General features: G+C 43.2%; 1 protein-coding gene across 5 annotated transcripts in view; it reads right to left on the bottom strand.

Moving 5' to 3' along the window:
- ppp1r17 (protein phosphatase 1 regulatory subunit 17) overlaps positions 1 to 26,413 on the bottom strand; it is a 527,342-nt gene that overhangs the window by 471,855 nt on the left and 29,074 nt on the right. For all 5 annotated transcript variants that reach the window (XM_033020267.1, XM_033020264.1, XM_033020268.1 and 2 more), the window contains exon 3: positions 19,973 to 20,128. In XM_033020267.1, coding sequence (XP_032876158.1) covers positions 19,973 to 20,128 — 156 coding nt within the window. The remainder of the gene's footprint in view (positions 1 to 19,972; positions 20,129 to 26,413) is intronic.

Raw genomic sequence — 26,413 nt, 5'->3', positions numbered from 1 at the left:
GATTGTCTTGCATGCTGCTTGAAGTGGTATGAAACTGCACTTGCATTTGGTGGCCTTGCACCCAGCTTGAAATGGCATGAAACTGCACTTGCATTTGGTGGCCTTTCACCCTGCTTGAAGTGGCATGAAACTGCATTTGAATTTGGTGGCCTTGCACACTGCTTGAAGTGGTATGAAACTGCACTTGAATTTGGTGGCCTTGCACCCTGCTTGAAGTGGTATGAAAATGTATTTGAATTTGGTGGCCTTGCACCCTGCTTGAAATGGAGGAGGTGCAGCGAGACCTGGGCGTCCTTGTACACCAGTCACTGAAAGTTGGCTTACAGGTACAGCAGGCAGTGAAGAAAGCTAATGGAATGTTGGCCTTCATAACAAGAGGATTTCAGTATAGGAGTAGAGAGGTTCTTCTGCAGTTGTATAGGGCTCCGGTGAGACCGCATCTGGAGTATTGTGTACAGTTTTGGTCTCCTAATTTGAGGAAGGACATCCTTGTGATTAAGGCAGTGCAGCATAGGTTCAAGAGTTTGATCCCTGGGATGGTGGGACTGTCATATGAGGAAAGATTAAAAAGACTAGGCTTGTATTCACTGGAGTTTAGAAGGATGAGGGGATATCTTATAGAAACATAAAATTGTAATAGGACTGGGCAAGCTAGATGCAGGAAAAAATTTCCCAATGTTGGGCGAGTCCAGAACAAGGGGCCACAGTCTTAGAATAAAGGGGAGGTCATTTAAGACTGAGTTGAGAAAAAAAAAATTCTCCCAGAGAGTTGTGAATTTATGGAATTCCCTGCCACAGAGGGCAGTGGAGGCCAAGTAACTGGATGGATTTAAGAGAGAGTTAGATAGAGCTCTAGGGGCTAGTGGAGTCAAGGGATATGGGGAGAAGGCAGGCACGGGTTTTTAACCATCTGTGGAGGAAATGGATAGGTAATGTTTTCGGTTGTGACCTCTCGTCAGATTGGACCCGACCCAAAACGTTGCATGTCCATTTCCGCCTCAAATGCTGCCAGACCCACTGAATTACTCCAGCACTTCACCCAGAGAGTTGTGAATTTATGGAATTTCACCCAGAGAGTTGTGAATTTATGGAATCCCCTGCCACAGAGGGCAGTGGAGGCCAAGTCGCTGGATGTATTTAAGAGAGAGTTAGATAGAGTTCTATGGGCTAGTGGAGTCAAGGGATATGGGGAGAAGGCAGGCACGGGTTATTGATAGGGGACGATCAGCCATGATCACAATGAATGGCGGTGCTGGCTCGAAGGGCCGAATGGCCTCCTCCTGCACCTATTTTCTATGTTTCTATGTTTCTATGGTATGAAACTGCACTCGAATTTGGTGGCCTTGCACCCTGCTTGAAGTGGTATAAAACTGTACTTGAATTTGGTGGCCTTGCACCCTGCTTGAAGTGGTATGAAACTTCACTTGAATTCGTTGGCTTTGCACTCTGCTTGAAGTGGTATAAAACTGCACTTGAATTCTGTGGCCTTGCACACTGCTTGAAGTGGTATGAAACTGCACTTGAATTTGGTGGCCTTGCACCCTGCTTGAACCGGTAAGAAACTGCACTTGAATTTGGTGGCCTTGCACCCTGCTTGACATGGAATTTCAAGGAATAGCCGTGTCAACTGCCAGCAGACCAGCCGTGAGTGAGCTGCCAGCACATCAGGCTTGAGTGACTGAGCTGCCACCCCAAGATTCCATTTGGCCCACAATGCCCATACTAGCCCTCTGGAAACCAGTCCCTTCAGCCCACAACACCCATACCAGCGCTCCTTAACCCCCCCCCCCCCCCCCCACCCACTGGCCACCAATATTGGAATTTGTGGAGAGGTGGAATATTGCGTTGGGGGACCAGCCCTCTCATGTGAAAATGGGACCCAACGGGTCCCACAGTCTAGTATACTTATAAAAGTCTGATCTTGGATGTGGATGTATTTGTGTATGCGTATTTGTTTGCCTGTGATTCACATCTCCTCGAAAATACAACGTGCTAACAGTGACATTTTAACATATTCCGATGGAGATTTACCTCATGATTTCAAAAATTACCTTATCTGAAAATTTGATTCATTTGTCTTGAGTTTTTAAATTAAAATTGTTCACAAATCTGAAATCTATTTTGAAGTTAATGAGCTGATGATGTCACAATGGCTCTGCTCCTCGTGGCCCGCTGAGCAGTTTTCAACGCGCAGCCTGCTGGGCACTGTTTTCCAGGAGCTGCGAGTTACGTCACCCCCACCCCACCCCCACGACTCGCACTTGACTCTCACTTGTCCGGCTGTTCGCCCTGCCCCGCCCCGCCCCGCCCTGCCCACAGCCCAGCCTCCTTCCCCAGTGCTCTGGATTGAAGCCGCTGAACATGCAGTAATTTGGTTGGGTTCTGGGGGCTTCCGAGGGCTTCAGAGGTCCCGCTAGGTCCCAATTGCTGCCGAGGCCTGCCGCCCACTCGCAGTCGGCCCCGCCCGCTCAGTGTCCGCACCGCTCACTTGCTGAGCTCAAGTCCGCCCACTCTCTCTCTCTCCTGTCCTCCCCCCTCTTCTCCCCCTCCTCCCTCCTCTCCCCCTCCTCCCCCTCCTCGCCCCCCTCCTCTCCCCTCCTCTCCCCCTCCTCTCCCTACCTCCTCTCCCATCCTCCTCCCCCCGCCTCCTTCCCCCTCCTCTCCCCTCCTCCCCCCTTCCTCCCCCCTCCCCCTTCTCTCCCCCTCCTCCCCCTCTCACCCCTCCTCTCCCCCCTTCCTCTCCCCTTCTCTCCCCCTCACTTCCCTCCCTCCCCTCTCTCTCCCCCTCACTTCCCCTCCCTTCCGCTCCCCCTCTACCCCTCCTCCCTCCTCTCTCTCCCCCTCCTCCTCTCTCCCCCTCCCCCTCTCTCCCCCTCCTCCCTCTCTCCCCCCTCTCTCCCCCTCTCTCCCCCTCTCCCCCTCTCTTCCCCCTCTCCCCCCTCTCCTCCCCCCTCTCTCCTCCCCTTCTCCTCTTCTTCCCCCCTCCTCCCCTCTCCATCCTCCCTCAGTGTCGAAGAACGAGAAGCCGAAACGAAGAAGTGGAAGCCAAGATACTGAACGGAAACGATGCCGAAAAGCCAAATAACCGAATGGATGCAACGCCGAAAAGCCAAATAACTGAACTGGCATGACACTGAAAAGCCAAATCACCTAACGGACGTGACGGCAAAAAGCCCCTCATCCTTCTAAACTCCAGTGAATACAAGCCTAGTCTTTTCAATCTTTCCTCATATGACAGTCCCGCCATCCCAGGGATCAATCTCGTGAACCTACGCTGCACTGCCTCAATCACAAGGATGTCCTTCCTCAAATTAGGAGACCAAAACTGTACACAATACTCTGCCCCCTTGTTTTTGCCGCCAAAATGGATAACCTCACATTTATCTATATTATATTGCATCTGCCACGCATCTGCCCACTCACTCAACCTGTCCAGGTCACCCTGCAACCTCCTAACATCCTCTTCACAGTTCACACTGCTTGGCTTTTCGGCCTTGCACCTGTTCGGTCATTTGGGTTTTCTGCGCGTGTCCGTTCGGTTATTTGGCTTTTCTGCGTCGTTTCCATTCGGTATCTTGGCTTCCATTTCTTTGCTTCGGCTTCTCGTTCTTCGATGCCCCGTCCGGGTACCACAATTAACCTGATCAGATCCGTTCTCCCTGTTGACAAATCTCAGTACTTTGATTTTATTGATAATAAATCTCACATTTGGGATATGTTAACTGTTAATCTCATGCTTTCAATGTATACACTGTTAATAGATCTACAATTTTCAGTTGGTTCACAAGTAATTGATATCACGTGATTTGATCTGTTACAATTTGTCTAGTGTAATAATTTGCTTACACTGTTACTGTTGAGAAATCTCATATTTGGAGTTTATTTCACCATCAATACATCTCGTCTTTGTGTATTTATCATTATTAAATCTCACACCAGATATTTGTCCTCTGTTAATAACTCTCACGCCCAGACTTGCCCTCTCTTCTGAACGTCGCACTGCAATTAATTACACCTCTTGAATTTATTCAAGTGCTAACATATGAGCCGCAATTGAGAGTCGCTTGATTTAATTAAATCAAATACCTGATATTGCTTGTTCTTATTAAATGTGACATTTGATTTTGTCTATTGTTAATAAATCCCAATGTTTTCACCTGCAATTTGTAAAGTCACAAATCATCCTCTTTAGGTTTTATTAACTATAGATAAATTTCACATGTGGCCATTTCTGATTGCTAATTAATCTAATTTTTAAGATTTGTTCCCAATGGATTGGAAGGATTGGAGGGATATGGGCAAAAGTCTTGTATTTTTTCTCCAGTACTATATTTAACTTCCTCTTGCATATATCGAATAATTTTTCCTCCACTGCCTACTATCAGTTTTTTGTGACTTTTCACTTTTTCGCTTTTCAATAAATCTTGCACCTAGGTTTGGCATCTGTTAAAAACAAAATTTCACACTGTGTATTAGTTCATTTTTAGAAAATCACACAGCTAGGATTTGTCTGATGTGAATGACTAGCATATCTGGGACTTGCTTGCTGTAATTAAATCAGATTCCTGCTTACCATTTCCTGTTAGTGTGGCAATTGATTATATTATTAATAAATATCACACTTGGGATTTTATCACTCTTAATAAAAGACACACGAGAGATTTGTTCGATATTAATAAATCACGCATCAAGAATGTATCTGAATATATTTGACAGATGACACCTGCCTGGATATAATTGTTCATTGAATAAATTTTGCATATTCCATTTTTTCACTGCTAATAAAAAAAATTCTGGGATTTGTACACTGTCCCACTTTTTTTCGTGGACTTGCCGGCACCCGTCATAGTTGTAGCAGGGCTCCGAAAATTTTAAACATGTCGAAAATCCAGCGGCGAACAAGGTACGACTCTTTGGGTGACTACTCACGACCATACAGGCTTCACCCCACGACATGTCGCCAGCGTGTCGCCTGTATGGTCGTGAGTAGTCTCCTCAGTCGCCCAAAATGACGTAGCGTCTTTCTGGTCGCCGCTGGATTTTCAACGTTGAAAATTATCGCCGACCTGCAATGACCTATGACGGGTGGCGGCAGTTGCTGAAAAAGTCGTTTAAGTGGGACAGGCCCATAATAAATCTCACACCTAGTATTTGTTTATTAATATTCAGACACACTCCAGGAATTTATTCAGTGTTGACATCATGGATCTGAAAGTTTATCTTTCTTTATGAATATAACTCATATCCACATATTTGTGTCACGAAACCTGACAGATTCAAATGTTCATTGTTAGTAAATCTCAGACCTAGGATTTGATCATTGTTTATAAAACTCACATTTGTAACTTGTTTACTGTTAATGAATTTCATACCTTTTATTTCATCAAATGCAGTGATTTTTAAACCTTTTATTGGTTGACTGTGACAATCTCACAGTTTTAATCTGTTCTTTGTAAATAACTTTGACATATATGATTTGTTGCAGATTAATAAATCTAATTCCTGGAATTTATTAATAAATGTCAAACCTTATCGGACTTGTTGACTATTAATAAATCACATCTTAGATATGGAGCAAATACAAAATAGAAAGAGGCCCTTCAGCCCACCTCATCCATGTGACCAAAGTGCATGTTTGAGCTCCTCCCATTTGCCCGTGTTTGTTCCATATCCCTCCTGTCCATGCGTCTGTCCAAATTTATTTTCAATGTTGTTACTGTAGCTTCATCAACGACTCCTTCTGGCAGCTTATTCCATATACCCACCACTTTCTGTGCGAAACAGTTGCCTCTCTGGTTCCTTTGCCCTTCCACCTTAAACCTACACCTCCTAGTTCTTGATTCTCTATCCCAGGGAAAAGACTGTGCATTGACCCTACCTATTCCCCTAATGATTTTATACACATCCATAAGTTGACCCATCAGCTTCCTGTGCTGCAAGGAATAAAGTCCTAGCCTGCCCAACCTCTCCCTATAGCTCAGACCCTCGATCCCTGGCAACATCCTTGTAAAATGTTTTCACTCCCTTCCAGCTTAATGGCATCTTTCCTACAGCAGGGTGATCAAAGTGTAGCCTCATTTATCAAAATCGTTGATACAGATAACAAACAGCAATGTGCCCAGCACCAATTTTTGAGGCCTCCGGACCAAAAAGCTACCTTGCATCACCACCTTCTGCTTCCTATCTTGAAGGCAATATTCCATCCAGTAAGCTGGCTTTCCCTGGATCCGATGCACATTAATCTTCCAGATCAACCTACCATGCGGAATGCTGCCAAAGGCTTTGCTGAAATCCATATAGACCACATCTGTAGCCCTGCCCTCATCAACCATATAACCATATAACCATATAACAATTACAGCACGGAAACAGGCCATATCGGCCCTACAAGTCCGTGCCGAACAACTTTTTACCCTTAGTCCCACCTGCCTGCACTCATACCATAACCCTCCATTCCCTTCTCATCCATATGCCTATCCAATTTATTTTTAAATGATACCAACGAACCTGCCTCCACCACTTCCACTGGAAGCTCATTCCACACCGCTACCACTCTCTGAGTAAAGAAGTTCCCCCTCATGTTACCCCTAAACTTCTGTCCCTTAATTCTGAAGTCATGTCCTCTTGTTTGAATCTTCCCTATGCTCAAAGGGAAAAGCTGGTCCACATCAACTCTGTCTATCCCTCTCATCATTTTAAAGACCTCTATCAAGTCCCCCCTTAACCTTCTGCGCTCCAGAGAATAAAGATCTAACTTATTCAACCTTTCTCTGTAACTTAGTTGTTGAAACCCAGGCAACATTCTAGTAAATCTCCTCTGTACTATCTCTATTTTGTTGACATCCTTCCTATAATTGGGCGACCAAAATTGTACACCATACTCCAGATTTGGTCTCACCAATGCCTTGTACAATTTTAACATTACATCCCAGCTTCTATACTCAATGCTCTGATTTATAAAGGCTAGCATACCAAAAGCTTTCTTTATGATTATGAAAGAAAACTGGCAGGGAACATAAAAACTGACTGCAAAAGTTTTTATAGATATGTGAAAAGAAAGAGATTAGTTAAAACAAATGTAGGTCCCTTGCAGTCAGAAACGGGTGAGTTGATCATGGGGAACAAGGATATGGCGGACCAATTGAATAACTACTTTGGTTCCGTCTTCACTAAGGAAGACATAAATAATCTGCCGGAAATAGCAGGGGACCGCGGGTCAAAGGAGTTGGAGGAATTGAGTGAAATCCAGGTTAGCCGGGAAGTGGTGTTGGGTAAATTGAATGGATTAAAGGCCGATAAATCCCCAGGGCCAGATAGGCTGCATCCCAGAGTACTTAAGGAAGTAGCTCCAGTAATAGTGGATGCATTAGTAATAATCTTTCAAAACTCTTTAGATTCTGGAGTAGTTCCTGAGGATTGGCGGGTAGCAAACGTAACCCCACTTTTTAAGAAGGGAGGGAGAGAGAAAACGGGGAATTACAGACCAGTTAGTCTAACATCGGTAGTGGGGAAACTGCTAGAGTCAGTTATTAAAGATGGGATAGCAGCACATTTGGAAAGTGGTGAAATCATTGGACAAAGTCAGCATGGATTTACAAAAGGTAAATCATGTCTGACGAATCTTATAGAATTTTTCGAGGATGTAACTAATAGCGTGGATAGGGGAGAACCAGTGGATGTGGTGTATCTGGACTTCCAGAAGGCTTTCGACAAGGTCCCAGATAAGAGATTAGTATACAAACTTAAAGCACACGGCATTGGGGGTTCAGTATTGATGTGGATAGAGAACTGACTGGCAAACAGGAAGCAAAGAGTAGGGGTAAACGGGTCCTTTTCACAATGGCAGGCAGTGACTAGTGGGGTACCGCAAGGCTCAGTGCTGGGACCCCAGCTATTTACAATATATATTAATGATCTGGATGAGGGAATTGAAGGCATTATCTCCAAGTTTGCGGATGACACTAAGCTGGGGGGCAGTGTTAGCTGTGAGGAGGATGCTAGGAGACTGCAAGGTGACTTGGATAGGCTGGGTGAGTGGGCAAAATGTTTGGCAGATGCAGTATAATGTGGATAAATGTGAGGTTATCCATTTTGGTGGCAAAAACAGGAAAGCAGACTATTATCTAAATGGTGGCCGACTAGGAAAAGGGGAGATGCAGCGAGACCTGGGTGTCATGGTACACCAGTCATTGAAAGTAGGCATGCAGGTGCAGCAAGCAGTGAAGAAAGCGAATGGTATGTTAGCTTTCATAGCAAAAGGATTTGAGTATAGGAGCAGGGAGGTTCTACTGCAGTTGTACAGGGTCTTGGTGAGACCACACCTGGAGTATTGCGTACAGTTTTGGTTTCCAAATCTGAGGAGGGACATTATTGCCATAGAGGGAGTGCAGAGAAGGTTCACCAGACTGATTCCTGGGATGTCAGGACTGTCTTATTAAGAAAGACTGGATAGACTTGGTTTATAATCTCTAGAATTTAGGAGATTGAGAGGGGATCTTATAGAAACTTACAAAATTCTTAAGGGGTTGGACAGGCTAGATGCAGGAAGATTGCTCCCGATGTTGGGGAAGTCCAGGACAAGGGGTCACAGCTTAAGGATAAGGGGGAAATCCTTTAAAACCGAGATGAGAAGAACTTTTTTCACACAGAGAGTGGTGAATCTCTGGAACTCTCTGCCACAGAGGGTAGTCGAGGCCAGTTCATTGGCTATATTTAAGAGGGAGTTAGATGTGGCCCTTGTGGCTAAGGGGATCAGAGGGTATGGAGAGAAGGCAAGTACGGGATACTGAGTTGGATGATCAGCCATGATCATATTGAATGGCGGTGCAGGCTCGAAGGGCCGAATGGCCTACTCTTGCACCTAATTTCTATGTTTCTATGTTTCTATGTTTACCACCCTATCTATATGAGATTCCACCTTCAAGGAACTATGCACGGTTATTCCCAGATCCCTCTGTTCAATTGTATTCTTCAATTCCCTACCATTTACCATGTACGTCCTATTTTGATTTGTCCTGCCAAGGTGTAGCACCTCACATTTATCAGCATTAAACTCCATCTGCCATCTTTCAGCCCATTCTTCCAAATGGCCTAAATCACTCTGTAGACTTTGGAAATCCTCTTCATTATCCACAACACCCCCTATCTTGGTATCATCTGCATACTTACTAATGCAATTTACCACACCTTCGTCCAGATCATTGATGTACATGACAAACAACAAAGGACCCAACACCGATCCCTGAGGCACCCCACTAGTCACCTGCCTCCAACCCGACAAACAACCATCCACCATTACCCTCTGGCTTCTCCCATTCAGCCACTGTTGAATCCATCTTGCCACTACTGCATTTATACCCAACAGTTGAATCTTCTTAACCAACCTCCCATGAGGAACCTTGTCAAAGGCCTTACTAAAGTCCATATAGACAACATCCACTGCTTTACCCTCGTCAATTTCCCTAGTAACCTCTTCAAAAAATTCAAGAAGATTAGTCAAACATGACCTTCCAGGCACAAATCCATGCTGACTGTTCCTAATCAGACTCTGTTTATCCAGATGCTTATATATATTATCTCTAAGTATCTTTTCCATTAATTTGCCCACCACTGAAGTCAAGCTAACAGGCCTATAATTGCTAGGTTTACTCTTAGAACCCTTTTTAAACAATGGAACAACATGCGCAGTACGCCAATCCTCGGGGACTATTCCCATTTCTAATGACATTTGAAATAGTTCTGTCATAGCCACGGCTATTTCTACACTAACTTCCCTCAATGTCCTAGGGAATATCCTGTCAGGACCTGGAGACTTATCCACTTTTATATTTTTCAAAAGTGTCAGTACTTCTTTTACTTTGAAACTCATAGTATCCATAGCTACTCTACTAATTTCCCTTACCTCACATAATTCAATATCCTTCTCCTTGGTGAATACCGAAGAAAAGAAATTGTTCAATATCTCCCCCATCTCTTTTGGCTCTGCAGATAGCTGTCCACTCTGTCTCTCCAATGGACCAATTTTATCCCTCGTTATCCTTTTACTATTAATATAGCTGTAGAAACCCTTTGGATTTACTTTCACCTTACTTGCCAAAGCAATCTCATGTCTTCTTTTAGCTTTTCTAATTTCTTTCTTAAGATTCTTTTTACATTCCTCATACTCCTCAAGCACCTCATTTACTCCATGCTGCCTATAATTATTGTAGATCTCCCTCTTTTTCCGAACAAGATGTCCAATTTCCCTTGAAAACCAGGGCTCTTTCCAATTTTTACTGTTTCCTTTCAACCGAACAGGAACATAAAGATTCTGTACTCTTAAAATTTCCCCTTTAAATGTCCTCCATTTCTCTTCTACATCCTTCCCATAAAACAAAATGTCCCATTTCACTCCTTTTAAATCATTTCGCATCTCATCAAAGTTAGCCTTTCTCCAATCAAAAATCTCAACCCTAGGTCCAGTTCTGACCCTCTCCATAATTATATTGAAACTAATGGTATTGTGATCACTGGACCCGAAGTGCTCCCCAACGCATACCTCCGCCACCTGTCCCGTCTCATTTCCTAACAGGAGGTCCAACACTGCCCCTCCTCTAGTAGGTACCTGTATGTATTGCTGCAAAAAACTATCCTGCACACATTTTACAAACTCCAAACCATCCAGCCCATTTACCGAATGTGTTTCCCAGTCTATGTGTGGAAAGTTGAAATCTCCCACAATCACTACTTTGTGCTTACTACTAATATCTGCTATCTCCTTACATATTTGCTCTTCCAATTCTCGATCCCCATTTGGCGGTCTATAATACATTCCTATAAGTGTTGCTACACCTTTCCCACTTCTCAGTTCCACCCAAATAGCCTCCCTAGATGAGCCCTCCAATCTATCCTGCCAAAGCACTACTGTAATATCTTCCCTGACTAGCAAAGCAACACCTCCACCTCTTGCCCCTCCAATTCTATCGCACCTGAAGCAACGAAATCCTGGAATATTTAGTTTCCAATCACAACCCTCCTGCAACCATGTTTCAGTGATCGCCACAACATCATACTTCCAGGTGTCAATCCAGACTCTAAGCTCATCCACCTTTCTTACAATGCTCCTAGCATTAAAATATGCACATTTAAGAAACCCCCCGCCTCTTATTCTCTGTTTATTTCCTTTTTTTCCATTCTCCTCGTGTCCGAGTGCTTCCCTTTTCTGCTTCCTGCCTTACATTCTGTCTACTAGCTTTCTCTATTTGAGTCCCTAGCCCCAACCATTCTAGTTTAACGTCTCCCCAGTAGCCTTCTTGGTTATATCTTCAACAAACTCAATCAAATTCGTGAGATATGAACTCCCACACAAAAAACCTTACTGGCTACCCCTAATCAACCTCTGTCTTTCCAAATGCATGTATATCTTCTCCCTCTGAATTCCATCCACTAGTTTTCTTCCCATATGTCAATCTTTCTTGTCTATAGTTCCCAGTTTTTTCTTTGCAGACCTTCTTAAATAAGGTAATTAGCCACCCTCCAATCTTCCTCAACTCACCCATGTCTAATGATCATTCCTCTCTCTGTCAGAACTCCAGCAATTTTTCTCTAGCTTCCCATAGTATCCTTGAATATATCTGATCAGGCCAGCGATATATATCTACGTTCATATGTCTTCGGGCAAGGGTTCCCAACCTGGGGTAAATTTACCCCAGGGGGTAAATTGTGCCTACCCAGGGGGTAAATTTGTTGATTCTGGATTTGTACATATTTTTTCTCATTGACTGTGTTTGGTTCTGGTTTGATCTGTTCATCATTAGTTGTTCATAAATAAGTAAATTACATTGTTATGTGCTATTAAAGTTGCCAGGGGTCAATGGGATGAGAAAGGTTGGGAACCCCAGTCTTAGGGCATTCAACACCACCACAACTAATATATGGACTATCCTCAAGACATCAACATTAGCATTCCAAAGTTCTCTGGTCTTTGTCTCTTTCTCTGCAGAGGAGAATATTCTAGCCCATCTCCAGAGGCTCCACACATAGATCATCACATTGGTTTCTGAGGTGAGAGCGGAGGCAAATGGAGAGGGAAGAGAGCACGACAGTGACCAGGCGCATCCTGTCAGTGGTGGTGGCCTGAAGAAAGTGTTGTCAGGAGGGGCTACAAAGTGAATCACAACAACAGCCCCATCAACTGGATGGTGCAACAGCTGGTGAAGAAGGAATTGCTAGTGCAGACCAGCGCCATCAGTACCTAGTTCGAAGGTGAAATTACACAAAGTGCTGGAGTAACTCAACAGACTGAAACAGTCATCTATCCATGTTCACCAGAGATGCTGCCTGACCCATTTGTTCCAACATTTTGTGTTCCTTTTGTGTATTAACCAGCATCTGCAGTTCTTTTGTCTATTTAATTTTAAAATGAATATGACTAGCGTAAAATCTGATTAGCGTAAAGGTTTACGGAACTTAACCCTTACATAAGTTGGGGAGTGTCTATATATGAACCTATGAGAGGTATATACTGGGTAGATAATCAGAGTCTTCTCCCAGGATGAAAATGTCAAATACTAAAGGTTTTAAGGTAAGAAGGGAAAAGTTTAATGAAGATATGTGCAGCAAGTATTTTATTTAAACAGAGAGTTATGAGTGGCTGGAGGTCATAGGTTGGTGGTGTCGGCACCGATCAACTGAACTCTGAACACCTGAACATCTTGCATTTGTTTACCAGACACACTTTATTTACTTTTGCACAAGGAGGGCAGCACAGTCCCAGTTACTGAACTACTCTAAACTTGTGCTCGAAGTGTCTACTTTTATATTTATTTTGATCAATTAAAATCTTGCATACTCTTTCATTCTTTTTCTTTTAGAGTCATAGAATGCTACAATGTGGAAACAGGCCCTTCGGCCCAACATGCCCACACCACCCAATTGTTCCAGCTACACTAGTCTCAACTTTGGTCCATATCCCTCCAAACTTGTCTTATCCATGTACCTGTCTGTTTCTTAAACTTTGGGATAGTTCCAGCCTCAACTACATCCTCTGGCAGCTTGTTCCATACACCCACCACCTTTTGTGTGAAAAAAGTTACCCCTCAGATTCCTATTAAATATTTTCCCCTTCACCTTGAACATATCGCCTCTGGTCCTCGATTCCCCTACTCTGGGCAAAAGGTTCTGTGCATCTACCCGATTTATTCCTCTCATGATCTTATATACCTCTATAAGATCTCCCCTCATCCTCCTACGCTCCATGGAATAGAGACCCAACCTACTCAACCTCTCCCTATAGCTCACACCCTCTAGTCCTGGCAACATCCTCATAAATCTTTTCTGAACCCTTTCAAGCTTGACAATATCTTTCCTTTAACATGGTGGCCAGACTGAACACAATATTCTAAATGCGGTCTCACCAATGTCTTATACAACTACAACATGACCTCCCAACTTCTATACTCAATACTCTGACTGATGAAGGCCAATGTGCCAAAAGCTTTTTTGACCACTTTATCTACCTACGACTCGACCTTCAAGGAACCATGCACTTGTACTCCTCGATCCCTCCGCTCTACAACACTCCCTAGAGGCATATCATTCACTGAGTATGTCCTGCACTTGTTAGACATCCCAAAATACAACATCTCACATTTCTCTGTATTAAATTCCATTAACCATTCCTCAGCCCACCTGGCCATCGATCCTGCTGCAATCTTTCATCTTCTCTATCTGCGAAACCACACACTTTTGTATCAAACTTGCTAAACTTGCCCTGTTTGTTCTCTCCAAATCATTGATGTAGAAGACAAACAGTTCCTTACCACCGATCACAATACATTCTTATAAGGACACTATATATAGAAGCACAATATATAATGAAAACGGAATGCTATTCAGTCATCCATTTACATTGATAAAAAAAATACATCAGTTTGGTAACCTGGGGTCATTGGGTGTTTCGGGTGTTTCAACATCAGGCACCCTCACCCAGGCGACCCAGCTGTGGTTGATCAAACCACGACTTGTGTTCAGGTGGCATTCACTCCTCCCCATGGACCTCCTCTCCTGATCCGGAGCAATCTCGAGGCTTTCTCCGCTGCCTCTGTGGTGGTCTTGATGACTCTTCTCCTCTCCATTCTGTTGATGCCCAGCGCACTCAAGGCTTTGTAGAGAAATTGCCCTGCAAAACCTCTGCAGCCAACCTCAATGGGCATACACCTTGCCTTCCACCCCTGCTTACGGCAGTCTATGACCAGCTCTTCGTACTTGGTCATCTTCCTCTCATGGGCCTCCTCCAGACAGTCCTCCCACAGCACTGTCAGTTCCAACAAGATGATGTTTTTGGTCGCCTCTGATACCAGGAGGATGTCTGGCCTAAGGGTGGTCATGGCAATGTGCTGTGGGAACTTCAGCTGTTTAATCTTAGCAAAGATCACTCTCAAGGACCTTGTGCTGTACAGTTATATTTAGCTGTATATCAAAGGATGTCTATCAAGAACCTTGTGCTCTACATCAAGGGATGCCTATCTCGGACCTTGTGCTGCATGTCAAAGGATAGTCAAAGGTCCTTGTGCTGTAGAGCTATGCTAACCTTTGTCATACTGCAGTTTCCACAGTGGGAGGATGCAGAAATGATAATGAGATTTAGGGAGTAATTTGGCCAGGCACATGAAAATTCAAGGAATGGAGGAACATGTGCAGGCAGGTGATATTAGTTTAATTTGGGTTCATGGTAGGCACTTACATTATGGGGCAAAGGGCCTGTTCCTTTGCTGTGCTGTGCTATTCAACATTCTATATGCATTCAATTTGTTCACTGTGGATAAATCTCAAAGATTGATTTTGTTCCCTGTGAATAAATGTCATAACTGGAGTTTGCATACTGTTAATAAATCCATCACCTAAGAATTCCTCATCATTGATAAATCTCACGCACTGATTTATTCATGACTAATATACTTTAAGTCTTCAGTTGGTTTGCTGTTAACCTTATGCCATTGATTTATCTATGTTAATAATGTTACGATTGGGATTCGCGATTGTTAATAATTCTCACGGCAAGGATAATTTGTTGATAAATTTTACAATGTTAATCATTCTCACACGAAGGTTTGTCCATTGTTAATAATTCATGCAGCTGGCATTTATCCATCGTGACTGAATCTCACAATTGTTATTGTGTGTTTGCCAAGCCAGCAGCTTGTCCACTATATATGAAGATTCCAGCTGGGATTTGCTTACTGTTAATAAATATCAAGGTTGGATTATGTTTATTGGTAGAAATTCTTATGACCAGAATTCTGTATTGATAAGTCACAATGGAATCATATCTATATTACTAAAAGTAAGATCTTGACCGCTTTTGACTCACTGCGATGTGATTTCTGAGAGAACGCTGCCATTTACGGCCGTCATTTTTGGCCACCTCGCTCAGAGCCCCCCTCCGCCGGACTGGACTGGAAGATTTTTCCCATCGATGAAAAATCAGAGAGATATTAATGTTTAAAAAAATTACACCATTCTCTCTGCTGCCTCCGCTGGCGGCAGGGGGGAGGGACTATAAAACCCGGAAGTGTCTTGGCTCACTCAGTCTCTGTCAGACGGAGGAAGCGAGAGGGTCACGGCTCTCTGTGCTGCGAATAACATTGAACGCACGTCTACTCCATGGTTTTCAGCAAATGTGTTTGTTGTTTGCAAAGTGTTTGCCCAATTAGGTTGGCTTTTTAAAGGGCTTTCAGCAAATGTGTTTTGTTGGCTTGCAAAGTGTTTTTGTCCACTTGGCTTGGCTTTTAAAAGGCTTGCTTGCAACAGTTTTTGGATGGATAAATCGTGAATAAACATTTTATTAGATCAGGACTGTGTTTAATTTCAAAATTGGCGCTCATTCTGTGATTTTCGCTTAGTTGCAAGATGGCGCCAATGACGTCATTTCGGTTAGCGGCATGCTGGTGCTGAGTGCGTCATTTCCAGTTTGTGGCAAGAAGCGAGAGGGTGACGTCAAGATGGCGCCGAGTGCAGGCGCCGTTGAATGATTCAAGAGAGCTGACTTCTCTGTCTATGGTGAGTGTGTTTGTTGGATGTTATTTAAAGCATGTTTTTGCTTCAACAGCCTCTACAGGAGGCTTTAAACATTCGTTTTACACACTGTATATTCAACACGTTCTGAAGTTACTTGGCATTTTAGTATTGGGTGAGTGTGTGTGAGTTAATGAGTGTCTGTGTGTGTGTGTGTGTGTGTGTGTGTGTGTGTGTGTGTGTGTGTGTGTGTGAGAATGAGTCTGCGTATGTGTGTGTGTGTGTGTGTGTGTGATTGAGTCTGTGTGTGTGTCTGTGTGTGTGTGAATGAGTCTGTGTGTGTGTGAATGAGTCTGTGTGTGTGTGTGTGAATGAGTCTGTGTGTGTGGCTGTGTGTGTGTGAATGAGTCTGGTGTGTGTGTGTGTGTGAATGAGCCTGTGTGTGTGTGTGTGTGTGTGTGTGTGTGTGTATGTGTGTGTGTGTGTGTGTGTGTGTGTGTGTGTGTGTGAGGAGGGTGTGTGTGTGTGATGATTGTGTGTGTGTGTGTGTGTGTGTGTGTGTGTGTGTGTGTGTGTGTGTGTGTGTGTGTGTGTGTGTGTGTGTGTGTGTGTGTGTGTGTGTGTGAATGAGTCTGTGTGAGTGTGTGTGTGTGGTGGAGGGTGTGTGTGATCAACAAATAACAAATAGTATGAACTAGCGCAAAAGAAAGCCCCCCCCCCCCACTGTCCAGCAATATTGGAATTGGTGGAGAGGTGGAATATTGCGTTGGGTGACCAGCCCTCCCGTGTGATGCTGGGACCCAACGGGTCCCACTTAGTCTGGTATCCTCTGTTAATAGCTGTCACATTTGCTATTCTCTCTCCATAAATCTCCAACCTCAGATTATCTAAATGTAGCAATGCGATTACAAGTGGCCACTTAGGAGGGCAGTTAAGAATCAACCATTGAGGTGATATCAGATTCACATGTAGGCTAGATTGGTTATTGATTGGAAAATTCTTCCCCAAATAAATGAATGACTATGAGAGATTATTTATGAAAATCCAATAGCTTTTCATTGTTTTCATTGTTGGTGTTTATTTCTTACCTTTACCAGATTATTATCAATTTAAATTTTGCATGATGGGAATTCAATTCAGGCTTCTGAATTGTTAGTCTGCTAACTTAACCTTTTCATCAGCAGGATTCCATCTGCACTTCATGCTGCCTTGGCAAGGCCACCAGCAAAATCAAGGACCAGTCTCACCACAGTGATTTAGGTGTTGTTAAGGAGAATCGGGATATCAGGTTACTTGTATTCTGAAGGATATTGTAGATGCACTGCACTTTGTATGCTCAAGTTGGATGGTTTGCCCTGTCCACCCGCAGACTCCATCATTGGCATATCCTTATTTATAAGACTATCCTCCGTGTTCTTCCTTCATACCTGCAGAAGTATGTAATTCGAAAAAGCACAGGAACTTATCAGCTCCGCTCTGAGGATTTGTTCTTACTAACTGTACCTAAAGTCCGTACAGAACTGGGGAAAAGGGCATTTAGTTATGCTGCTCCCTTCGCATGGAACCAGCTGCAGAATGAACTGAAACTTAAGGAGCTGGTTTCTATAAACAGATTTAAATCCCTTCTTAATGATGTTGAAGCGGGCTCTTCTGTCTGTACATGCTTTGTTTGGTGATGTTCTGACTGTGACTCTATTTATATGTTCTCTGTTGTTTTTAAATTATTGTCTGTAACTGTGGAACTATGCTGCTGCCTGTCTTGGCCAGGACTCTCTTGTAAAAGAGATTTTTAATCTCAATGAGACTTCTCCTGGTTAAATAAAGGTTAAATAAATAAAAAATAAAATAAATAGATGTTGTAAAATTTGAAGCCATACACTTTGATCAAACAAATAAAAAAGCAGAGTGCTTCAGATGTTGTTGGTGACTGCTTCAGATGTTGTTTAGGAGAATCGGGATTCCATTGGTACATGAATCACTGAAAGCACCATAGAGTCAAAAGCGCCTTGAGTATTAGAAAGGCGCTATATAAATCCCATCCATTATTATTATTATTAGTCAGATCAAGTAATTGGGAAGGTAAATTATATGGTGACCTTAATTGCTTAAGTTTTTAATACAAATGGATATTTTACTGAAATTATATAGGGTTGGTAAGACCCCATCTACCCTCTCCCATCAATCGGGATGGTTTGGGAACGGAACCATCCAAGACCACGAGAAATTGCAGAGAGTTGTGGACGCAGTCCAGTCCATCATTCAAACCAACTTCCGTTCCATTATCGCCATCTAAACTTCACGCTGCTTTGGCAGCCACCAGCATAATCAAGGACCAGTCTCACCTCTGGGACTCCCTCATCTTCCCTCTCCCATCAGGCAAGAGGTACAGAAGTTTGAAAACTCATTACTCCAGGTTCTTCCCAGCTGTTTTCAGGCAACTGAACTGTCCTCTCACCAACTTGAGAGCGATCCTGACCTCACATATACCGCATTGGAGACCTTGGAACTATTCTAAATTGGAAATTACTGGACTTTATCTTGTACTAACATTATATCCTTTATCCTGTATATGAACACTGTGGATGGCTTGATTGTAACCATGTATAGTCCTTTCAACACGCAACAAAAAAGCTTTTCACTGGAACTCGGTACACATGACAATAATAAACTAAACTAAACTACTCCAAAACTGAACTAACCATTATGATATTATCTCCCAACCTAAGAAAGGTTCACCAGATTGATTCCTGAAATTTGCCTTGTCAGATGGAGGGTGAATAAACATGCTAGACCAATGCTCTCGAAATGGTAGGAATCTTTGAAATTCTCTACCAAGAGGCCTTAGGAAGCTCAGTCACTGAGTCTGTTCAAGCGAGGGATCAAATAATTTTTGACAATGATAGTATCAAATTATTTGAAGGAAAGTAAAACAAAAAGAAAAATAAGTTGACCATTTGGCCCCTCTGTCCACTATGTCATTTGATAAGATAATTCTAACCTATCTCAGCACCATTTTCCAGCTCTGACCCGACACAATTTCAGATCTTTATACCTAAACATCTACTGATGCTTTTACTCAGCAATTCATCCCCACAACCTTCTAGGTTGGACAGGCTAGATGCAAGAAGATTGTTCCCGATGTTGGGGAAGTCCAGAACAAGGGGTCACAGCATAAGGATAGAGGGGAAATCCTTTAGGACCGAGATGAGAAAAACATTTTTCACACAGAGAGTGGTGAATCTCTGGAACTCTCTGTCACAGAAGGTAGTTGAGACCAGTTCATTGGCTATATTTAAGAGGGAGTTAGATGTGGCCCTTGTGGCTAAAGGGATCAGGGGGTATGGAGAGAAGGCAGGTACGGGATACCGAGTTGGATGATCAGCCATGATCATATTGAATGGCAGTGCAGGCTCGGGCCGAATGGCCTACTCCTGCACCTATGTTCTATGTTTCAATGTTTCTATAATTCCAAAGATTCACAATAGTCAGAATGAAGAACTGTCTCCTCAACTCTATTCTGAATGGACAACTCTTTTATTTTTAAGATTGTGACTCCACTAATGAGAACAATCTGCTCTACATTTATCCCGTCAAATTCTGTTAAATGCTGTACATTTCTGTGAGATCTTGCCTCTTTCCTCTAAACTCTAAACTCCAGCGATAACGTCTAGTTTGGTTAATTTATCCTTATACAACGTACCCAAATAATCTTCACATGTTCTCTGCCTATTGGAAGTATATCCTTCCTTAGGTAGAGAGACCAGACCTACAGAATATTTTAGATGAGCTCTCACAAGAGGCCTATATTATTGGACCATTACATCCCGACTCCTATAAGTGTCTACTTGTGGAAAGTTTCCATCAGCAAACCTGCAGCCTTTGTGAGAATTTCAGTACTCTCAATTAACGTGAGGTAACACCATTGGACTCAACCAATAACCCATTAGATTGAATGGCAATTACATAAATGTCATGGTACCTGGAATAAGAGGGGAGATATACTGCACGGGGGTGTCCTTTCTTCGTGGTTTTTTCTGCACAATCTCCTTTGTCTCATCTCCAAGTTTCTCTTTTTCAGTTTCTTCATTTATTTCACAGGTTTTTATTAGCTGCTCTGAAAGGTTTGAAAAATCATCTGTGAGGAAGAAATGCGAAGAGATACATTTGAGTAAATTTCCCAAGTTATAATCATAAGGTAATGTGATAGGAGTAAATTTGGCCATTCGGCCCATCAAGTCTAAACCGTCAATCAATCATGACTGATCGACCTTTCCCTCCTAACCCCATTCTCCCGCCTTCTCCCCATAATCCCCGACACCTGTGTAATCATCAAAAACACAAACATAAACATGCCAGAAAATAACCGTCCCTGCATCAACCTGTCTCTCGTAAGGACGTCCTTTCTTCTAGTTTCTCCATCTCTGCTGCATCCATTCTCAAGATAAGGCTTTCTGCTACAGGACATCTGAAATGTTCTTCAGAAAACATGGTCTCCCGCCCATTGTGGTTGTTGGAGGCATCACTCACATTTCCTCCATTCCCTGCACCTCTACACTTATTTCCTACCCCCTCCACTCAGACAGCACAGAGATAGATCTCCCATGATCCTCACCTTTCACCTTACACCCTTTGATAGCAGCGCATCATCAAACGTTGTAGTTTCTGCAAGCTGTAACAGGATTCCACCACCAATTACATCATCCTGTCCACACCCCTTTCTGCTTTCCCCAGGGACCTCACCCTCTGTAACTTCCTGGTTTGCTCATTCCCAGTGTTTTCCACTAAAACCATAGCAGCCGGAATGCTAGTCCCTACATCTTCTCCCTCAACATCATCCAAGGAATGAAACAGCCCATCTAGGTTAGACATAGATTCACATGTACCTCCTTCAACCTCATCTACTGTGTTTGGTGCTCACAATGTGGTTTCCTCTACAGCGGTGAAACCATGCATAGACTGTTTTGCAGAACACTTACATTCTGTCTGCAATGACAATTGTGACCTCTCAGTTGCATGGTCCCTTTTCTAGTTGCACACTGACCTCTCAGTCCTTGGCCTTCTCAACTGCAACCCATTGGTTTTAACATTGAATTTTACAACATATGGTAATCGATAATTCTTGTGCTCCTTCCTTACTGCAATTCAGGTTTTGGTAAACCAATCCATTGCAAAAACGAATCCACTGAAAACCTTTATAGCCGGAGACAAGATATCAAGTATCCCAACAGGCTCTGAGAGGATGTTGCCAGACAGAAACATAGAAACATAGACATAGAAACATAGAAAATAGGTGCAGAAGTAAGCTATTCGGTCCTTCGAGCCTGCACCGCCATTCAATATGATCATGGCTGATCATCCAACTCAGTATCCTGTACCTGCCTTCTCTCCATACCCCCTGATCCCTTTAGCCACCAGGGCCACATCTAACTCCCTCTTAAATATAGCCAATGAACTGACCTCAACTACCTTCTGTGGCAGAGAATTCCAGACATTCACCACTCTCTTTGTGAAAAATGTTTTCCTCATCTCGGTCCTAAAAGATTTCCCCCTTATCCTTAAACTGTGACCCCTTGTTCTGGACTTCCCCAACATCGGGAACAATCTTCCTGCATCTAGCCTGTCCAACCCCTTAAGAATTTTGTAAGTTTCTATAAGATCCCCCCTCAATCTTCTAAATTCTAGCGAGTACAAGCCGAGTCTATCCAGTCTTTCTTCATATGAAAGTCCAGACACCCCAGGAATCAGTCTGATGAACCTTCTCTGTACTCCCTCTATGGCAAGAATGTCTTTCCTCAGATTAGGAGACCAAAACTGCACGCAATACTCCAGGTGTGGTCTCACCAAGACCCTGTACAACTGCAGTAGAACCTCCCTACTCCTATACTCAAATCCTTTTGCTATGAATGCTAACATACCATTCGCTTTCTTCACTGCCTGCTGCACCTGCATGCCTACTTTTAATGACTGGTGTACCATGACACCCAGGTCTCATTGCATCTCCCCTTTTCCTAACCGGCCACCATTCAGATAAATTCCTGTTTTTGCCACCAAAGTGGATAACCTCACATTTATCCACATTATACTGCATCTGCCATGCATTTGCCCACTCACCCAGCCTATCCAAGTCACCTTGCAGCCTCCTAGCATCCTCCTCACAGCTAACACTGCCCCCCAGCTTCGTGTCATCCGCAAACTTGGAGATGTTGCATTCAATTCCCTCGTCCAAATCATTAATATATATTGTAAATAGCTGGGATCCCAGCACTGAGCCTTGCTGTACCCCACTAGTCACTGCCTGCCATTGTGTAAAGGACCCGTTTACTCTGAGAAAGAGTGAGACATAGAGAAATGCTGGGACCACAAAAACAAACAAGCACACAGAATTAAAATAGGTCTTGTGAGTCACATCTGGCGAGAGCACAGCTGAAAGATAACTTCATTGCTTTATAGTATGACCTTGAGAAAATAAGGTGTCCGGGAATGGACATTTTAGATTGGAACTCTATGATGAGAAGAAAAATATGAACAGCTATCATAATTTAAAACTCTTTAACCTGATAAGGAATGAAAATATATTTTGTTTATTCAGCCCTTTGATTAGTGACAGACTTGAAATAATCAACTTCAGTGTCATGAGAGCCTTGGGTTAGAGAAAGGCTTCCTTTAGAAGACTGAATTAAAAAAATCATATAAAAGGGCAATCCAAGTCATCAGCAGAGACAACCTGGGAGCAACTATTGCAAGAAGGTGTGTTTTAAGTTTGAACCTCAATTCATTTGTTTGGGTAGTATTTCGTTTAATTTAGAGATTCAGCGTGGAAATGGGCCCTTCAGCCCTTCGAGTCCCCGCTGACCAATGATAACACATACACTAATTCTATGTTATCTCACTTGAGTCCATGAGTCTTGTGATTTAGTCTAAGAAGTTGGAACAGAAAATCAAATGAGAAATTATTAAAGTCAGAGGTTTGCATGCATGCTTAATTGAATGTTAATAAAATTAAGTTGCTTTAAACCTTGGTTTAGAGTATTTTGTTTGATATATCAGTTGATATCACGCAGAGGTAATAGGGTCAGCACTTTGAAAACCAATCCTCTGAGAAATAGTGGGTGGGAGAATGTGCCAAAGTCCTTACAAAACACTCCAGCATACATAGAACATAGAACAGTACAACACAGGAGAGGCCTATTTGCCCCTAATATCTGTGCTGAACATGATGCCAAGTTCAATTAACAGCTACACATAATGCATATCGCTCCATTCCCTCCATCCCCTGCATATCCATGTGACTATCTAAAGATCTCTTAAATGCCACTAATGCTTTTACCTCCATCCCCATCCCTCACCCCAGCAACGCGTTCCTTGGCACATACCACCCTCTGTGTAAAAAACATGCCCTGCACATCTCCTTTAAACTTTGCTCCTCTCACCTTAAAGCTGTTCCCTCTAGTATTTGATATTTCCATCCTGGGGAAAAGCATAAATGGGATTTATGTTGCAGCACATTGCTCCATAACATGTGCAGCTTGCAACAACTTCTGACAGTGGTATTTAAAATGTATCTCTGCATTAGTATGGGGGTCTTGGCAGTTGTTCCTGGCACTGGGAGACTAACCAAAATTTTATATCTCCAACCCTAGCACCAGCAACCATATCATTTTCTTCTCAATGTTCTTCTGCTCTGTTTCTTCCCTAGACATTAACGATATTGTTCATCCTAAGTACCATTTCCATTCTTTTCACATGCAGTGCAAATGGTTGTGTCTGTGCATTTTACACAAGCCCACCAATATATCCGGCACCTGCCATCATCACAGCTCTGCTCTGATATCCCATTCTCTATTTTCTTCACACAGACTCCGCAACTCCCTCCGCCAACAACATTCCAAACACAGCTTGGCTGTAGGTACTTTTGGTTTGCTTCTTGCAACAACAAATAACAAAGGTTGAGCTATCACCACTGTGTTATACCGCCCGGTTCACTCACTAGGAAGCAGAGGGTGATGGTGGAAGACTTTTTCGGATTAGACGCATGTGATTAGTGGTGTGCCATTGGGGTTAATACTGAGCCCAGTTGTTGTTTGTCATTTATTCCAATGATTATGATTAAAATGTGTAAGGCACGGTTGGTAAATTTGGAATTTAGTTTTAGTTTAGAGATACAGCGTGGAAACAAGCCCACCATCCTGAAGAATCTGAAGAAGGGTGGCGACCTGAAACTGCATCAATCCATGTTCTGCCTGACCTGCTGAGTTACGCCTACATATAACCATATAACCATATAACAATTACAGCACGGAAACAGGCCATCTCGGCCCTACAAGTCCGTGCCGAACAATTTTTTTCCCTTAGTCCCACCTGCCTGCACTCATACCATAACCCTCCATTCCCTTCTCATCCATATGCTTATCCAATTTATTCTTAAATGATACCAACGAACCTGCCGCCACCACTTCCACTGGAAGCTCATTCCACACTGCTACCACTCTCTGAGTAAAGAAGTTCCCCCTCATGTTACCCCTAAACTTCTGTCCCTTAATTCTGAAGTCATGTCCTCTTGTTTGAATCTTCCCTATTCTCAAAGGGAAAAGCTTGATCACTTTATTACTTTATTATTTTTTTGTAAACCTTGTTTCGACTTCTATACTTGTAAACTGACCATTGCAGCCTATGTACCAAAATCATTCTTTACCATCCTAGCTGCCTGTGACACCAATTTCAGGGGACCTGTAGCCATACTCCTGGATCCTTCTGCTCTACAACAATCCCCAAGGCCCTACCATTCGCTAAGGAGCTGGCCTGGTTTGAATTGCCGTAAGATAAAACCTCACACTTATCTGAATTAAACTCTAGTAGCCGTTCTTCAGCCCACTTGCACATCTGATCAAGAACCTACTGTAATTTTTTTATAAACATATTCACTGTCCATGACACCTACTACTTTAGTGTGAACTGCAAATTTATTAATCATACCTTACACATTCTCAGCGAAATCATTGATATAGAAACATAGAAACATAGAAAATAGGTGCAGGAGTAGGCCATTCGGCCCTTCGAGCCTGCACCGCCATCCAATATGATCATGGCTGATCATCCAACCACAAATAGCAATGGGCCCAGCACTGATCCATGAGTCACCCAACTGATCCATGAGGCACCCAACTATTCACCAGCCTCCAGTCTGAGAAATAACCCTGTAAAATTATTAAGGGTTTGGACACGCTAGAGGCAGGAAACATGTTTCCGATGTTGGGGGAGTCCAGAACCAGGGGCCACAGTTTAAGAATACGGGGTAAGCCATTTAGAACGGAGACGAGGAAAGACTTTTTCACACAAAGAGTTGTGAGTCTGATTGGGGATGATCAGCCATGATCACATTGAATGGCGGTGCTGGTTCGAAGGGCCAAATGGACTACTCCAGCACCTATTGTCTATTGTCTATTGTCCACCACTGCCATCTTCTTCCTTCCATGAAGAAAATTCTGTATCCAAGCAGCTAGCTCTCCCAGGATGCCTGCAATCTAAACTTGCACAGCAGCGTACCATGTGGAACCTTATCAAAGGCTTTGTTGAAGTCCATATAGGTAATTTCTATAGCCTTGCCCTCATCAATGTTCTTGGTTACTGCTTTAAAAAAACATCAAATTTGCGAGACTTGATTTCTCACATACAAATCCACATGGACAATCCCTATTCAGCCTCTGCCCATTAAAATGCTTATATATCTTATCCTTCAGAATCCTCTCCAGGAATAAAAGTTAGGCTATAGTTAGGTCTATAGTTCCCAGGCCTTTCCTTGCTGCTCTTCTTAAATGGTGACACAATATTAGCCACCCTCCAGTCATCCGACACCTCATCCATGTCCAACAATAATTCATCTAGCTCAGCCAGGGCTCCTGGAATAGTCTACTCTAGCTTCCTGTGGTGTGTTCAGACATATCTAATCCGGACTGTGCGATTTATCTACCTCCATATATGCTTTAGAATCTCCAGCATCTTCTAAACCATAATACAGGCTGTCCTCGAGACTGCTCAACGATTCAATTATACTTTATTGTCACACGTACCGAGGTACAGTGAAATTCCTTGTTTTTGCATACATTCATACAGCAGGCCTCACCTAGGTCGTACACAAAGAATCGCCACATTTCCTGCATCGACAAAGTAACAAATAGTTGATCGAACGGTCTTAACGTCTCACGGCAGGCGAACCAGGGGCCTTCTGCCACCTTGGAGGCATCTCAGGTTCTGCAGCACCTGAGCCCAGACCTGCTGTTGGGATAGGAAGTGGCTCGCTGGGATTCCTTGTCCCAAGTTGCCCAGTCTTCAATCCTTTCTCCACAGTAAAAACTGAGCAGAAACACTCATTGAACACCTTGCTGAATCCTACGGCTCCTCGCATGGATGATCACTATGATAT

Source organism: Amblyraja radiata, chromosome 4 (genome assembly GCF_010909765.2).
Source record: "Amblyraja radiata isolate CabotCenter1 chromosome 4, sAmbRad1.1.pri, whole genome shotgun sequence".
In the NCBI taxonomy this organism is placed as follows: domain Eukaryota; kingdom Metazoa; phylum Chordata; class Chondrichthyes; order Rajiformes; family Rajidae; genus Amblyraja; species Amblyraja radiata.
The sequence above is the reverse complement of the archived record's forward strand: the minus strand, read 5'-3'. Positions and strand labels throughout refer to the sequence as shown.